At 42.8% G+C, this 17,225-nt stretch overlaps 1 protein-coding gene across 1 annotated transcript; it reads right to left on the minus strand.

The window, feature by feature from the left end:
* Positions 1-49: 49 nt before the first annotated feature.
* On the minus strand, positions 50-8,324 carry tmco4 (transmembrane and coiled-coil domains 4). The gene is made up of 14 exons (XM_076740688.1): positions 8,251-8,324; positions 7,406-7,547; positions 6,724-6,898; positions 6,180-6,207; positions 5,628-5,757; positions 5,214-5,311; positions 4,833-4,976; positions 4,631-4,750; positions 3,895-4,059; positions 3,606-3,742; positions 3,322-3,406; positions 3,013-3,130; positions 2,698-2,815; positions 50-1,217 (listed from the first exon to the last, which is right to left on the minus strand). The coding sequence occupies exons 1-14, from the start codon at positions 8,291-8,293 to the stop codon at positions 678-680; spliced, it is 2,043 nt and encodes a 680-aa protein (XP_076596803.1). The 5' UTR covers positions 8,294-8,324; the 3' UTR covers positions 50-677.
* Between the last annotated feature and the right edge of the window lie 8,901 nt (positions 8,325-17,225).

A 17,225-nucleotide genomic window follows, 5' to 3' on the forward strand; every position in this document is an offset into this window, starting at 1 on the left:
ACCTGTGAAGCCTTTAAGAGGTTTCCACGTCAGAGAAATAAGGAAGAATCAGATTTAAAATCTTTATGTTTACAGAAAAAATGTCTATCCACATAAGTTCAGTCGGCTCAATGAAATATTGCATTATCGAACACAAAAAGTTAGGGTTGAGACTATTTCCAATTATCAGTGCCAGTACACAATGTAATTTAACTCTCTGCAAGGCAGCGCTTCACGTTGATAGAACAGAGAAAAGAAAGGCCTTGAAGAAGACACATTCACTGAATTGCCCCCAGCCTGGTGGAATTCAATTCACCGTGGTAATATCCACAGCACCCAAACCAACAGATGGAAATAACAAGGACGAGAGCAACGAACACGTCACCTATTTGGCACCATCCTCTAAAACCTGCAGCACACAAGTGATATTTACAGGCATTTGATCTCACAGGGAGCTCAGCCAATAAATTATTACGCTATTTACAGTCTGTAAAAAATCTACTTCATTTACAAAATTCTAAGTTGTTATTAAATTAATACAATAGTCTAAAAGCACCATTTAGTGGTTCAACAAGGCAGTTAATTGAGGGGCTTCTCACTTGAGGCTGCCGTCTCTGGCATGTCAGTGTGTTGAGAACGGAATGAATATTTTCTCCAACAAAGCTTTGATGCTGAAAACAACTTGAGAAGATGAGATTTTACAGGGAAGCAGCTGGTCCTGTGACATGCTCTTTACAAGTTTGGCTTTGGCCTTTGTTACTGTGTGTGTGCTCTATAGTCCAGTGCTTATCATCCCAGCTCCATGATATCTGTTCATCGTCACGGTCGGCCTCCTCCACGCCGTCACACGGGGCATTAGGAGCAGAGGCTGTGGCGTCTTCAGCGGCATGCTCTTCAGACATCAGTGGCAAATTGTTCCTGACACCCTCTGATTCTGTATCATTCAATGAGTCCAGAAGGTCTGAAATATCAGGGATATCCCAACCGTCACCTGTCTCCTCTGTCTCTGCCATGTCTTTCATGTCTCTACTTTCCTCTGTGTGAGCCTCCTCAGCTTGAACTTGGGTCTCAGTCACTTGTTGCTCATTGGGGGTTTGGTCAGGGATGTCCACTGTCCCCTTTTTAGTTGTTACAGGCTGAGGAAGCGCAAAAGAGGCTCCTGGGACTTCTTTGGTGGGAACTCCTACTGCCACCAAGATAGTGTCCATTTGACGCATGTAGTCCAAATGACCGTTCACCTGGGAAGCACAAACACGTTTTACTGTCTCTTACTAAATAAAAATACAGATTTCTTTGTAAATGATACATTTTTTTAAGGAAAAGATTATTACTTTGTACAAATCTTCTCATATTTTCTCTGTACAGCAGATTTTCCTATTCCTCACATAACATGAACGGTTATATAGTGTACGGTGCTTCACATGTGTCAAGTATCTTTATACTTTTTTTCTTTTTTATGTTCAGCTGAGTGAAATGTAAATGAAACCTCTGATACTTCAACAAAACAACTACAATGACCAGTACTGCGTGTGAGGGCTCACGTGGAGTCATTATAGTGGCAGAAAGGGACCTGAAACTGACGAGCAGAGGCCTTATTCTTTTCTCAGCTTTTAATCTAATTTTCAAATGCAACTGTCTTTAAAAAAAAAACCTCTGTATTTAATAATAGTACATAAAAATGTATCTCCTAACACTTTACTCGTGCTTTTCTGTATTCATTACAAAATTGACAACTCGTTCCAAAAATCTCCAGCTTGGTGTTTGTTGAAAGTTAATATTTTTCCTGTAACAATAGGTCATGTGACTATGTATAGTCAAACTGTGCACTTTCTGTCAGCTCTGCAGTGTGTTTTAGTGTCTTCCAGCTCATTGCTTTGGTTTTACAACGCACAACTTTTCTGCTTTGGTTCACTCTCACCGCTCTCATTACCCTCATTTCCAGTGGTAGGAGACGGTTGTTGACAGTGGGAAGGCTCTGCTAAACCCACTGGACCAGACAGACACAGTTAGAGACTAGCTGGTGAGCAAAGTGGAGCATTTAGTAGCGAAAGAGAGCCAGGTATGTCCCTCAATAGCTGGTGAAGACCAAAACAGAGAGTGGTACTCCAAAAAAACTCGGTATCTCCTGGATGTGTAAATAGGCAACTGCTTGCTAACATCATGTTTGCCATGAAACCTTACATGGTGACAGTCAGTCAGTGTTGTGCGTACAGCCTCTTCTGCTGCCCCCAAGTGGTCAAAAAACAATCCATACTTACCTACAGACACGGTAAGATTCACAGCGAGGAAAGGAAAATATGATTTCAGTTGTGGACAATGGCCTCTTTACAAAACCTAAAAACTGCAAAAGTATAGCTAATGGATCCTCTTTGAAATCAATAACCTTCACAACCAACAGAGACACGAGCCTGCAAGACTAGCTGCAGTCACTGTCTACTGTGGAGAGTATGTATTCAGTCGGGTGGGATTGTGTCAGTTGTGTGTACCCTCTCATCGGTTGGTCAAGGACCCCTCACATTATTCCACAGGCTCTGATCTAACAAACAAACATGACATTTTTCTGCATGAGAACATCAGTTTGAGGGGACTGCTGCACGTGACTCTTCACAAGAGGTGAAAACCTTGAGATGTTAAACAATCTTCAGCTCATACGTACTTGAGGGACTATTCAATAAGAAAACTTTAGTGGGCCTAATTTAAATACAAGCTGTGACTCACCACGGAGGAAAGATCCACATTGATGATGCGCCGATCCTGGAGGTTGACTGGCTGTAGCCCAGCAACAGACAGTTGTGCAGCTGAACTTCGGTACAAGAAGCCAAGGAGCCAGTCCCCTCTGATAGGTGGACAGTTCAGAAAGTCATTATTTCATGAAATAATTAAATTATGTATCCTGCTGTCAAGACATTTCCATGTCTACTGCAGCCAAAACAATGGACCTCGAATATATAATGGCTAAAAAATAAGCCACTGTAAGCATCCACTGCAAACATTTTACTCCATGCATACTGCAGGATGGAGCTCTGTTCCTACCTGCAGTAGCCGTTCACAATTTTTCCAGCCACCACCCTGGTCATTCTCTCCCAGGCCTTTTCAGAGCCGTCCACGGGGGCCCCCAACAGGACTACATCCTCCACTACTCCTTCACTGCCTGGGGAATAACAAGAACAATGAGAACCTCCTTTAGATTAGTTCTAACCTCATTTAAATGTTTATTATTTAGGGCCATCGTTATAGCATTTCTACTCTGCTTCATCAATGAATTTTGGTTTGCAAGTCAGTACAAGGAAATACGGATCAAATTCCAATTCATCATCAAAATATGGTGTATCCACAGAATACCTTGGTCATTTGCAAGCTCCTGTAGACAGTAGTAGATAACTCTGGCCCCAAGACTGAAACCTATGAGACTGACGGGCCGCTTCCCCTTCAAATACAGAGAGAAAGAGAAGAGATGCAGAATTCTGAAGAAGCTGTCATCCTCTTTGTGTTAACTGAATGCAGCCAATTATCTCTTTGAGTGTAGGCTAATATTTCAGATGAGTAAATACAGCATGTCATTTAGGTTTTGTTGTAATATTCTAGGGAGTACAATCAAGAACAGAGGTAAGAGGTAGTACAAATACCTGCTGTCTGCTCCTCAAAACCTGTGCCAGGTGTTTCCCCACCTCAGCTGAGCGGTTCAGGCAAACACACCAAGGGTTGTCAATGACGCTGGCTGCTGCCAGCAAAGACGCAGGCCACGTCAGAGCTGCCACGATGCCTGCACAGTGTGATGGAGTAAAAGACATCAGTGCGTGCAAGGGTCAGTGCAACAAAAGGACAATGGCTAGATAAGACGGGACTGTTTAACAGATATCCACTCATCACCAATGCAACAGCATTGACTGAGCACTTCGTGCGTGGCCGTCTTACCTGAGAGCACCGTGTACTTGAGCGCTTCCTGGGCCACCATGCTGACCAGCCCATCCAACAGAGAGGTCATGGCTGAGCCCAGATCCCTGAGGAAACGTGACTCCCATACCAGGCAGTACTGTTCCCCACACTCACCCAGGCTGCACCATGGAGCCTGGAACGAACCTGGAAGACAGCAGTTGCATTTTCATGTAAGGAAACCACTAAGCAGCACTTGTAAGTGAAGTGTTTTGGGACCATTGTATGTGAAGGGGTATTAAGCTTGTGTAAAACCCAGCGCATTTTTTAGTGGGGGCAGAGAGCTGCATGGTTTTATGTAAAACCAAAACTTAAGTGGTTTGTTTGTCTAATCTCAGGCGGATGCTCTACTGGTATAGTTTGAGAACATTGTATGCAGATTTTTGTTCAAATAAAGAGAAAAGAGCTGTAATTCATCCAGTTTGCTGTAAACTGAACTATACAGGATTAACTGCCGTGATACAGACAGCTATTGGAAGGTGAAAGGATTTGCTCTGATTTCATTACACACATTGTGCATGTCCAGCGTCGCTGTAGGGTTAAATTCAGTGGTTATCATGCCATGATGTCTGAAGATTAATACCTCTGAATGCAAAATATTATGCCACAAACAAATAATTAAATTACACATACTATGATAGATGATTAATCCATATGGCCATCACCTACTCTGGATATTGGAAGTGGTTGTAGTGTAGACAGCAGAAGCCACACTTACTGTATTTACCACTGCAGAGCCAACCTGTCACTGCGATCGTCAGGTGAAGATGCTTCCCGGAGCTCAGTGGCAAGAATTCAAATTCCTCTATCGCCCCAACACACTTATTCATCTTATAGCCTGGAGAGACAATGTATGAAAATGAAATAAAGGCAGCCGAGAGAAAAATCAAGTAGTCTTTCTGCACACGATCACATCTTACCGGTCAATCCAGCTCCTGCTGCTCCAAACAGTGAGGCCATGATTGCAATGCCAGTGGCTGAGCCCAGAGCAGCGGCCCCTCCAGCTCCCAGCACAGCACTGGCTCCTGCTGCCACCAAGGGGGCTGCGAGCCCACCTGTCACACCTGGCAAAGGCACAAAGAGTGCAGTCAGTACAGAAAGAAAGCTTGCCAGTGCTGATATGTGTAAGGTGACGCAATTCCCTGAAAAGTTAACTCTACAGAAGGAAAATGCAACTTTTGACAGTGTGTTGTGAACTGATGCAAGACGCAAACTTGATGCGTGGGCGTCCACATCAGAAACAAGATGTTTCAAATGCCCGTCTAAAGTTTTCCAAAGCAATCTGAAGCCGGAAAAATCACCAATCACAGTTCCTCCGCCCACGGTGGCCAGTCCAATGAGGAGGTAGCGTCGTAACTTTCGCCCTCTTTCTCTCCTCTGCCGCCGAGACGACTCCTCTCTGATGGAGATGCAGAGTCAGACAGAGCATCTGTATTAGTTGAAATATTCATTGGCTCTCAAAAATGTCAAATGGCTGTTTTGGTGCATTTAAAATGGTATCTTGAAAACAGTAAGCTGTTTGTTTATGCCGCACATCTATTCTCATGCTGTCATGCTGGATACAGGTGTGACTGCCACGCACAGTGCTTGTGTTGTTTAAACAGTCTGACATGCACAAGATAAAAAAAAGACAGAATGTACTACCACTCGGCATTTTAAATTAACTGAGGTTTAAAGTTTAGAAGATTGCTTTCTACCATCCAACCATAGCTTACTCGCTCTCCTCTCCTCCATCCCTCAGCTTCTCTCCCAGCGTTTCCTCAAACTCCTCCTGCTGCTGTGGAAAGACTCGCAACAGACAGCTGACATGACGGATGAGAACCCTCGCTCTGGCGTCATATTGGCCTGAGTACACGACAGACCATGAAAGTCATAAAGTAACATGCATATAATAGTTTACACCAACTTAAAAGCAGAATGAGTACAATTTTTTTTAAAGAAACAATGGATATAATCCCTTTCAATCATCACTTATGGCCCACTAGAAGTGTGTGGCGGCGTCTGTATCGACCCTGGTCCGTATTTTCTTGTTCTGTTGTGTTCGGGATGTTTCTGGGTGTCAACCTTTAGGCGATACGTGTGCAGCCCCCAGCCAATAACAGCATGCAAGGTGTGAAGGCTGCAGGTGGTACAGTGGGCTGTGCTCTGGCAACCACGGTGGCTGAACCGCGGGGAGGGGCCAACTTTGAATGTTATGTGTACAAAGCACAGCTGACAAATCCTACTCAGTCTGCCAAGCAGTCATTAGCTCATCAAGGGATTCTTACCGTCTTTGACAGAAAAAGACACCAGATCCTGTAACAGAAAGTGAAAGCTGGTTATAACAGCTGGTGTGTGTGTGTGTGTGTGTGTGTGTGTGTGTGTGTGTGTGTGTGTGTAGAAAACCAGGCAGAAAAACAAAGAACAGAGAACAAAGCCTGAAGTTAAAGTGGGTGATCATGAGAGTGCCATCAAACCACAAAATCATTTCATATTAAATAAAGCTTGCCTGAACATATTTAATAAAGTATGACCTTGAGTAGGATTGATTATAATGACCACTCTACATTATTATAATAAATGGCTGCTCCAGCCCTCTCTGCTGTAATTCTTATTATTTCATATCGCATACTGAGTATTTCTGCAGTTATTTCAATTCTACAATCCGACCTAATATGTTCTTTTCTAGCACTAATTTGCATTGCAAAAACCCTTATCTTTCTATTCTACATTTTCTTTATCACATTTATATTTTCTTTTGCAACAATCCAATTTCCCTGGCGGTGCGTGACAGTTTCATGTCATTTCATCATCTATTTAAGTGATACACACCTGTATGATGGGGGTGGCCCCAGCAGCCAGCAGTGGCTCGGCCTGTAGGATGGAGAGGAAGGTGTCGGAGCCCTCGAAGCCCAGGCCTGACAGGAAAGCTCCCATAACCGGCATCACTGACTCATCTAGGTCCAGCCAGCGAACCAAGCCCTGCAGATATTGTTCCCTGAAGCCACTGAGAAACACACAACCGCTCATTGCAAGTCAAACAACAGTTCAGTTAAAGCTTTATTATTCACAGTTTAGTTTAAAAAGTCATTCATCCAAGTGGTTATTCAGTGGAAGATGAAAAAGGAGCTTTCACAAATGTTTCATTTGTGCTTTAATTCAAACTGTGAGTGCAGATGTGTGCAGAATGTGTACGTCCAAATGATCTTGTAGTTTTTAACATTAAGGAGAGCTCAGGTCAGTGTGTATGGAAGCCAGTGTTTTGAAAATATAATCAAATCAAAAGGAGTATTCAGGACCAGCATTGCCTCTACACTGTGTGACTGCTGAAATACTCTCTGTCTGATGGTTAACCACACAGACATTCATATCTTATCAGTCACCAGTCACTTGCATAATATATTATGTGGAATGAGAGGAAAGAAACTAAAGCAAGTGCCCTCTTAACACAATGACTTCATTGATATGACGAGGAAGGACACACACACACGCAGTGTCCTGATGACTCTGTTACCTGTTTTCAGGTCCAGGGAACAACTGGCCCAGAGAAACAGCACACAGAGCAGCGTAAGCAAAGCGGCTCTGCTCCGTCAGCTGCCTGCTGATCATTTCCTCTGGGCTCTGGTCACGTGGTGTTGTCCCTGCTCCCCCTGGGTCTGAGGTGACATAAATGGACAAAGCTTAATTATTAACTTAAAGGTAGCAGTTTGATTCTGACACATCATAGACGAAACCAAACACGAGTCACAGATGAAGACACGTTTTAAAGACACGTTAATCATAAGTGCGAAAATCCTTCAAGGACATGGTATTTGAACTTGAGGGTACACAACGTGTAAGAACCAACGAAGAGTTTATTTCAAATACTGAATGCCGAATTTAGCAGAGGAGCCCACTGATTGATATTAGGTCTTATGTCATATTCCGCAGATATGTTAATATGACCTAGGAAAATGTTGCATGCGACTTTGGAGATTTCTGAGCGTTGTTTAGTTTGACGTGTCGCTCTGTTCCCGCAAATAGCCCGACGAAACTGGGTTAAATGGAGTCTAACTTTGTGCTTCTCGTCATGTCTCTGATGTACTGACCTGAATTCAACATACAGGCTGCTAAAATATGTGTGTGGCCCACGTGTTTTCCCTCGGTCCTACTGGCTATAATTTAAAATAAAGCCGGTACAACCAAAACCAGTGAATTTCAATAACAACACAGCTACATACAGCTGGCTGATGGTGGCCGTGCAGCCTCAGGAGGTGAACTAGCTAACGGTTCAGTGCTAACTTCTCATAGCGTCGTCAGTTTAATAACTTCTTCTACTGCCGCACTCACAGGAATTAATAATAAAAGTCTACATAATACCTGGAGCAAAACTGGTGTCCGTACTGCTCTGTTTTTCCTCCATGGCCAAAGATGTCTCAACTCTGTTCACTGAACTTTTGTTGCCTTCACGTGTTCATTCTGTGCTCTGACATCTGCCCACTACCACGTAAATGCGACATTCACACGTTTAAACGCCAGCGATGTTAAATATTCTCCTAAAGCACCAAATGCAGCAGAATCCTTTCTTGTTGATGTTTTGCTGTTAACTGTCAACCCGCACAGCGCTGATGTGTACTAATTAAATGTAGAGGAGAAATGTACAGAAACACGCTCGTTAATATGATTTACTTACTTTGGGAAACCTGCTGTGTATATCGCTGTTGTCGCGAAAATGCAGCATCCTTTGTCAAACAATTTTTTTTTAAGTAATGTACGTGGTTGTTATAACATTAATGTATATATTTTCGACTGTACTTGAAAGCATCATTTGTTTGCAACTTTTGCGTGACGTAACTTCCACGTACACTTAGAGCAGGGCAGGGGTGTATTCACGATTGAAACGTTTTGTAACGTTTTTCATACGTAAGTTAATATTGTTGATTAATTAGACATCTGTACGCCAGGAATGAGCGCTTATGTGCCGCTGGAGGCTAAACCAAAGGCACCAATCGCTGCTTTCACTGATTAGCACTACTTAATGCACAAAGAGGAAATAACCAGTGCAATCGAAAATCAGGGTTAATACAACGACTGGCCAGTAGGTGTGAGTGTAACATTTATTTTCTCGTCCCGCATCATTTTTCAGCAGCTCTGGTAGCACAACCCTGATTATAGCAGTTATTAAACACAATGGTTTACTTTTCATAATGTAGGTTATTCTGACATGTGACACACTTTGAATAGTATAGCCATAATATTCATTTTTAATTTGTTCGCCTTCTGTTCATGCATATATCAGTCTCTTCAGAGTTGTTCCAAGGTCCATCTATGACCGTCTGCCACTTGCCACTTTCTCTCAGATGCTGGATGACAGTAGGCCTTCATAACAATGAGGACAGTTGCCTGCCCGCAACTCAAGGAAACAGCTTCTCTCAAGGACATGGTGGTGGAAGCACACTGGAAACTGATTAGATGTTGCCAATGGCAAAGACAGCAACAGACAGCGCCATTGTTGAATGCTGTGTGGTTAATAAATTGATTTGAAATGTGACAGGGTCACAACTGTAAAGACAGAACAGCAGGAGACACTTTCAATAGAACAAGGCCATCGCTTTTGGAATGGCTGGAATTTAATAGGATTCTGTGATCTTGTTTATGTGCAAGAGAGATATGGACTCTGAGTCATACAGGACTGAACCCAACTGTATACAACCCTGATTCCAAAAAACCTGGGATGCCATGTAAACTCACATAAAACAAAATGTGATAATTTGCTAATCCTTTTGACATGTACTCCAGTGAAAACAGCACAAAGACAACATATTTCATGTTTTACCTCATCAGCTTTATTGATTTTTGTAAATATATGTTTATTCTGAGATTGATGCAGCAGGAGCAACTAAAGACTGGGAAAGATGTGGAATGCTCCATGGAAATGAAGAGAGGATCACCACTTTGTGAACACATGATTGTAGAAAGGATATTACTGTGCTGTGCTTCAGCCTGTTTGTGTGTCTGTGTATGTGGCATCATTTCATCCTGCTCTTTTCATATACGCTCTCTGATCCCTGTCCTTTTGATCTCTGACATTCTCTGGGATATTTTCAGACAGTTTGGCTTCTCGTCTCTTCACCCACTCCCTTTCCATCTGCTTCATCAGCTCCAATTTACTGTATATACTTGGCACCACTGTCATCTCGCCTCATGTTTTCCAGTCTGAATTCTGCACAATGACAAGAGAGCCAGGCAAACACCGGAAAAGTGCACAAGGGCGGATGAAACTTCCACCAGGTCTTCGTGTGGAGGAACTGTTAGTACAGCGTGGGCACTCTGTCAAAATAATATCCTGGCCTTGTCACAGAGGAATCTCCAAACCTGCGTATGCTGTATTTGTCTCTGAAAGGCATCCTGTTTATACAGCCTACTGGACAGTCTCGAGTGTCTCATAAACAAGCCTTTATAAGTAGCAAAGCCACAGCTTGATTGCAAATGGTAAACAATAGCGTGTCTTTATTTGGAATCTCGTTCTTGCATAGTATGAATAATGATTTCTACATTAAACGCCACAAGTATAACATACACAACTAACTGCTGATGACGCACAGATAGAGGCACTGTGAGAGGAGAGCTGTTGAATAGGACCAATATGAGTCCGCTTTTTAGACTTCTTTAGCCTTGCCTGGACTTGTAATCATGGGGAAATAAAAGCCAAACTCTGAAAACCTTGAGTGTTGAAAGACAGTGATAGAAAAGATAAAATGAAGTGAACTGCTGTTGTACCTTGCATAAAATTCAGGCTATTTGTACACCTGAGCCCAACGTCCCTGTTAAAAAGTGCTTTTATATCTGCTTACCGGTGCGTTGCCTAAAGCTCCGAAATAACAGTAATGTTCAAAATGTCTTGAAATGTATTATGACTGGGGACATACCGATCCCCTATTCTTCCAGTTGAAGTTGGATGTCTGCTGATATCAGCACTGACCTGATAGCAGTGTTTAGTTAATAAGTTGCATGTCTCACTATGTAGAAGAGACTGAGATTATTCTTTTGCATCTTTTGCATGGCAACATAAGAATTGACTTAACAGGACTGAACAGAAATTAAAATTTTGCAGTCTAAAGCAATACAACTGCCTAAAATGAGAGCAAAATGCAGTCATGGCAGGGAGCCTTGGAGCTGCGTGATGGTATCCTCTGACCATTGTGTGGTTCTGCAGGATTGATGATGCTTAAGTACCTGTTGGAATGTTGCTGTCAGGGTGTTGTTAAAAACGTTTTAAAAAAGAAAACAGAATAGTTTATGCAGCGGGGATGATCGGGCAGGAGATTACCCTTCTGGTGCGAGTATACACATGAAATGATGGCAGAACATTGTCTAGTCTGCAACTGCCATAATCCTCCAAGATAAACATCAGAGCTCCAGATTACTTAGCCGATGTAATAGCAGCAATGGAAATGTCAGTAGAGCGTTTGCATCCTCAGCTACCAGCGAGGGATGCAGAGCCAGAGTCTGTTTTATGTTCCACAATGCAAATGTTACTTTTTCCTTTGTCATTTTTGTGCTGGTTTATAGCTGTAACCATAAGGGAGGTGCCTGTTACATTTCTTGACCCGAGCTGTAATTTAGAAAAACACTACCAGTGCACTGCTGACACATGACGTTGCATGAATAAGAAGTGAATATCCAGTCCATATATCTGGGTCAATATCAAATACTTCAGCTGTGTTTTACATGACAAAATATTGCAAACTTGTGTTTAGAGCGGCAGAAATTCATATATTAATTAAGTAGTTGAATTATAATTATCTGGAACTATTGTAAAAATAAATTAATAATTCTAGTGATTTTTCATGAAAAAATATCAAACATTCACTTCTTCCAGCTTCTAAAATTGCTTTTCTTTCTTTTTTCTTTTTATTGATATTGTTTTAAACCACGGATATTTTTCCACAGGAATAAGGCAAACTCTTTAACCTAGCCAGCAGCCTCCACGTCTCACACATCATCCAGTGATCTCCCTCAGGCTAAAACTCCTCTTCCCTCTCGTACTTGAGCTATGTCACACAATCTACCTGTGTTTGTGTGTGTGTGTGCTCAGTCTTACAATGGATTACTCATTGAAAAGCAGACAGGCAGACAGCCAGAGCTCACGCCAGACAAGTTCAAACAAAACACCCCCCAGTCTCCCCCATACCATATCACTAACAGACAATGTCAGGTTTCTTCTCCTTTCTGTCACCTTGACACTCAACAGGAGGGGAGCTGAGTGAAACCAAGACAGACTGGACTGAATGACCTGTGGGGCACTTAGGAGGGCGTGTTGTGTGTGCATACTGTAAAAAGAAAGAGCAGGAAGTGGGAAACAGATAAAGAGAGAGGCTGAAACTTTGAGCATGTGCAGAACGTGCCTGGAAGTGAAAGGCACAGACTTAAGTGGGGAGGCAGCGGATGTGGATGACAGGTGATCGTGTTAACAGGCAGGCTGGGCCGGACAGCAGGGTTGTCATCTGTCTGTCATTAATGGATGGTGGGATGTTCGCCACACCTGGTCAGGTGTTTGAGTAAAAGTTTGCACCGCAGACTGTGTGTTATTCCTGGCCTGATATGACTGCAGCACATACATCAGGACTCAGATTTGACCAGGTGGGCAGATTGTGGCTTTTGAACAATGTTTGAGCCTTTGTGTATATTCTCTTGTTATTTGTACTCTCCTTTACTGCGAGCTGATACAAGACAAGAGTGGCTTGCCTCACTGATAGCTTTGATAGGTTGCCAGGTCCTCCCCCAACTCAACCTGCCCTAACAGATGCACTTGTAATTACAACACATCCCTGCTTTTTTAAACCTTCAGACATACCACAATAGTGACTTCAGCTACCTTTTGTGTGAGCGCACATCAGGCCATGTGTGCATTTATGCTGCATATGCATGCATGCGCGTGTGCGCCTCTGTCAGTGTACATGTGAGGACATGTGTGCGTGCTTGTGTCTGTGTGTTTGTACAGTATACAGGAGTGTTACTAAGGGTGGAAAGCAGCTGGGACTGCTGAAGAGGGAGTGTGCGTGGTGAGGAGCAACAAGGAGAGGAATCACAAAGGGAGGAGAGAATGGAGAATCCAGCTGCTATCCGCTGTGGCCAAAACACTTTGGAGAACCAGCTGAAAGGGAGATGGTGAAAAAAAAGGAAGGACACTGATTGGCCTGCTGTATTGAAAAAATTTCACCAGAGGGATGATTAGAGAAAGAATGCAAAGAAAATAAAGGATGAGAGAAATGTGGCTAGAGAGCATGGGACAGGAAAGAGAGGAAAGGATTTCTTAGAGTCCTTGTGTTGCGAATACAGACAAACACACTTCTCTCACTCTGGATTTTGGTTGTCTGTGTGAGAAACGCCTGTTACACGCAGCCAACTGGAGCCTACCGTCCTCCTTCCCACAGGCTGCATTTGGAGAACTCTGACATCGATGAGTCACCGCCACTGACCTTTCTCATGTGGTTTGTGAATAAGTGGGACTTTAGTATTTCTCGATTTATAGCGAGCATTAGAGGTTCTTTGAGCACTTTGTGCCTTTGGATGGAAGGCCTTCATTTCATACAGTACAAGAGAGCACTTGGGGGCACACTGAGACTGTGAATGGAATTTCCTTTTTATATTGCTGAACTTTAGTCAACAAAGCAGAATTCTTGGTTCTCAGTTACTCCATTTAGACATTCTGGAAGCAACCAGCACAGCCTTTCCAGAGAGCTCATTACGGGTAAAGTTTCTCACATGCTGCTGGAGTTAGACCCTACTGTGCTGTTAAAAATCACCCATAAAATGCTCTTTCAGCGAGCTTCTTCATAAATCACAGGACTATTTACCTCAGGTGGTTAGGGCTGTAATCAAATATCCAACTTGCCACAATCAGTGTGTGTTCATACTGAGCCAAAAAGATGAGTACATTTATCCAGCATCTATAAATGAAGTCGCTCTGCCAATCCTTGACACAATGAGACTATTGTCCGAGCAGACCCCTCATGTGAAGCCAAGCCAACTATAGAGAGAACCTCCATCGTCCCAACTTGGCAGAACCAGAGGCAGCCTGTGACATTTTACTGTGGAAACTTGCAGTGGGTGTTGGCCTCACCAGTGTGGAGCCTCACTGACTGTCGATTATTGCAAAACAGATGTTCTAACTAGCGAGATAGATCTAGCTGTATACCCACTTTTTCTCCTAGACAGTGAACAGACACGGGTGCTTCTGTCCAAACTTAGATATACACTTTGATTTATCCGGTGAATATGTGGTCCTGCCCTCAAATTGGACGGGTGCTTGTGTTTAATGTAACTTGTCATACTTGTTTAGGAAAAGCAAAGATAGAGCCTTTCCCTGGGTGTAATTAGGTCTTGAGTTTTGGAACACAGGGAGATAACAACAGTCAGCCAGGTTTTTGGATGCAAAACAAAATATTCTTAAAGTTAGAAGCTTAGGAAATGCCCTTATGGACGCTGCTTAAAAGACAAGACCCACTGTGGACATACACAGGATGCTGCTCAGAAGAGGCAGGAAAATACCACTGACGCAGGACCGGAGGTGTCAGTGTTGCTCAGGAAGGCGGTGGGCACTTGGCTCAGCTCTGGTCTTCTGCACATCCCAGTGATGGGAAGTCCCTCCGACTTCCCTGTCTGTATTTTTAGTTTAATGGATTTTATTTATGCTTGGCTCTGTGTTTCAGCTGCTTGCCTGAGACGCCCAAACGTAAATCCACCTTAATATTGTGTCTGTTTCACTCTAAGCCAGCATCCCTTGGATTTATCCCCTTATTTCATCACTCTCATACCTGTATCCCTAATCTCTCTCCTCAGTGTTCCTTTCCTTCTTCATCTTTTATATCTTCATGATGACCCTTCTTTTACTGAGAGAAGAAGCTTTTCTGCTCTCCTCTCCTGCTTTGGTTTATGGTTTGCCATAAACCAAACCGTGAATACCATGGACTGGCAGAAAGGAAGAAAACGCTGGCAAATATAGATTTGTGGAATTCACTGAACCACCGACAGTGGCATTCCAGTAAGTTGCCAAATCCTCTGCAGCCAAAATTTTAATGGGTAATTACAACTAGGCTGCTATTATGGGCCAAAGTTACAAGAGACTGTAAGAGGCTGTAAGGGTGTTTCAGGCTCGACTCTCTCCCAAAGGCTCGGCTGTTTTTCTCTATTTCCATGTTATCACGCCCTCAATGTTGTGATGAACAAAATGTCGTAAACCCTTCCATTGCCTTGATGACATCTGACTGTTTTCGCCTCTCCCCCCGTCCCTTCTACTCCATCTGATGCTGCCTTTTCAAGAGGTAAAAGGTCAAGTTTACTGTGCTGTTGCACTTTTTCCCTCTTAAAGGACTTTTAGTTGTCATCCGATGGTATGTGAAAATGAGCACAAACAGATTGTCGTTCAGGTTGCGTAATCTGACATACTGATTGAGGCAGTGGAGACAGTGTGCTGACATGAAACTGTGTTCGATGGAAACAGCTGGCAATGTCTGTGGATTTCAGCGCAATGTCAAACTTGAGCCGCAGTTCGTATGCTTGACACAGGCCAGTCAGCTGCATGTAATCTGTCATTGCACCACTTATGCAATACATGGCATGATGAAATACGTACATAAATGTGTTCATTTGAAGGCACACGCTCTTGCAGAGAGTATACATGCTCTGTGCACATGCATGTTCAGCTTTACTGCTTTTACACACACAGCAGTGCCAAGCTGTTCCAGGTGGGGGGGATACTGTGTATATTTAACTGATTTACAGCTCACTGACTAGACTTTAAAAAAGCACAGGAAGAGAACTCCCATCTGTAGTAATATCTAAACAACACACTGTTGCTGACCATGAGCTTCGGGGGCCGTAAATATGCATGTGAGAACATGTTCAGCCCTGGATGGGAGGTGCACAAAAACCACAGAGAAATTAATGTTGCATGTCTGTTGTGCAGTAGCAGTAGGGTGGAAATGGATCATGATGCAGCAGGGAAATTGACTTCTCAGACATTTTCTGAGGTCAATTTTAGCAACACAGCATAAGACAAATCTTTTTCAGACTCGGAACAAAGACTTTAATTGTCATGACTGCCAAAGCAGTTATTGTAATTGTGTATAAAAATGAACAAAGGGTGACTCATGAGCCACAAGCATAAACAAGTGCTTGTGCTTTGTCTAATATTTGGTGCTCTTATTACATAGTATTCAATGTATATGATTGCAAATGAAAGGTCAGATGGAGCTATCACAATGCTACACAATCACTGACTGCACTGCACTGATAGTGTTTAGTTACTAGGTGTGTGTATTGGGAAGGGTGTGTTTATTAGCAATGTCTCACTGGAACAATGGAAGTACTTGGACACGATGCGCCACAGCGGAATCCAGACCTTTGAATTCCTGCATCCTCTCACATCTATTCATTCCCTCCTACCCCCTTTGCTTCTTTTTTGTTTGTCTCACACGCAAGCACATTTATAGACACACACGCACGCATATGCACACACGCACACACAGTATCAATACTGTTCAGGCTGTATCATGCAGCAGGTTCTGTGTGACTCCATGTAGCCTGCGTTAAACTGTCCACTCACGTCACTTTCTACATGTAAATCTTGTGTTATTTTGGTTGACCTCAGAAAATAGCCTACACGCAAAGCTGTTGACCTTTTTCCACTCTAGGACTGTGTACTGTATAATTTCAATGATGCACTCCCAGCGGTTTGAATGCTTCAAGTATTTGTGGTCCCTCTTGGTGAACCAGAGGTTCCTTAATCTGTTGGATAGCTGAAATTCTTGGTTGTCTTCACCATGACCAATATTACTAAATAAGTTCAATCGAAAGGTGAAAATGACTTGTCTGAAGACAAACTCATCTTTTGTAAACCTGCGCAAAACATATCAAGAGGGCTTGTAGGTATTTCAGCAAAGATATGATGTATTTTTACAAATGTATTAATTTATGCTCTTATTTCTCTTTAAATCATAAATAAACAGACCTTGCATTAGCTATTCCTTCCTTATGTTGTATGTGACTCATTTCAAAGACTTGCCAGCAGAAAGGTAAAGTGAGTTTTTAGTGGGTTCCCCTTTTATAATTGTTTTATATATATTATATCTATGTAATAACGTTACGTAAAGCTTTAAATCTAATTGTGGCTCAGGTCCAAGGTGTTGAAGCCTGGATGGCGAACATAGCCCTATTTACTATTCTGAGTTACTGGGGGGACCAGGGCAGAAGGGAGGAGTGAGGTACACAAGACAGCCAGAGGTGTCAATCAGACTGGAGCGTTAGAGGGAAGTTAAAGCCCCTGTACCTTCAAAATAAAACGTATTTTT

This window comes from Chaetodon auriga, chromosome 10 (assembly GCF_051107435.1).
Source record: "Chaetodon auriga isolate fChaAug3 chromosome 10, fChaAug3.hap1, whole genome shotgun sequence".
NCBI lineage: Eukaryota > Metazoa > Chordata > Actinopteri > Chaetodontiformes > Chaetodontidae > Chaetodon > Chaetodon auriga.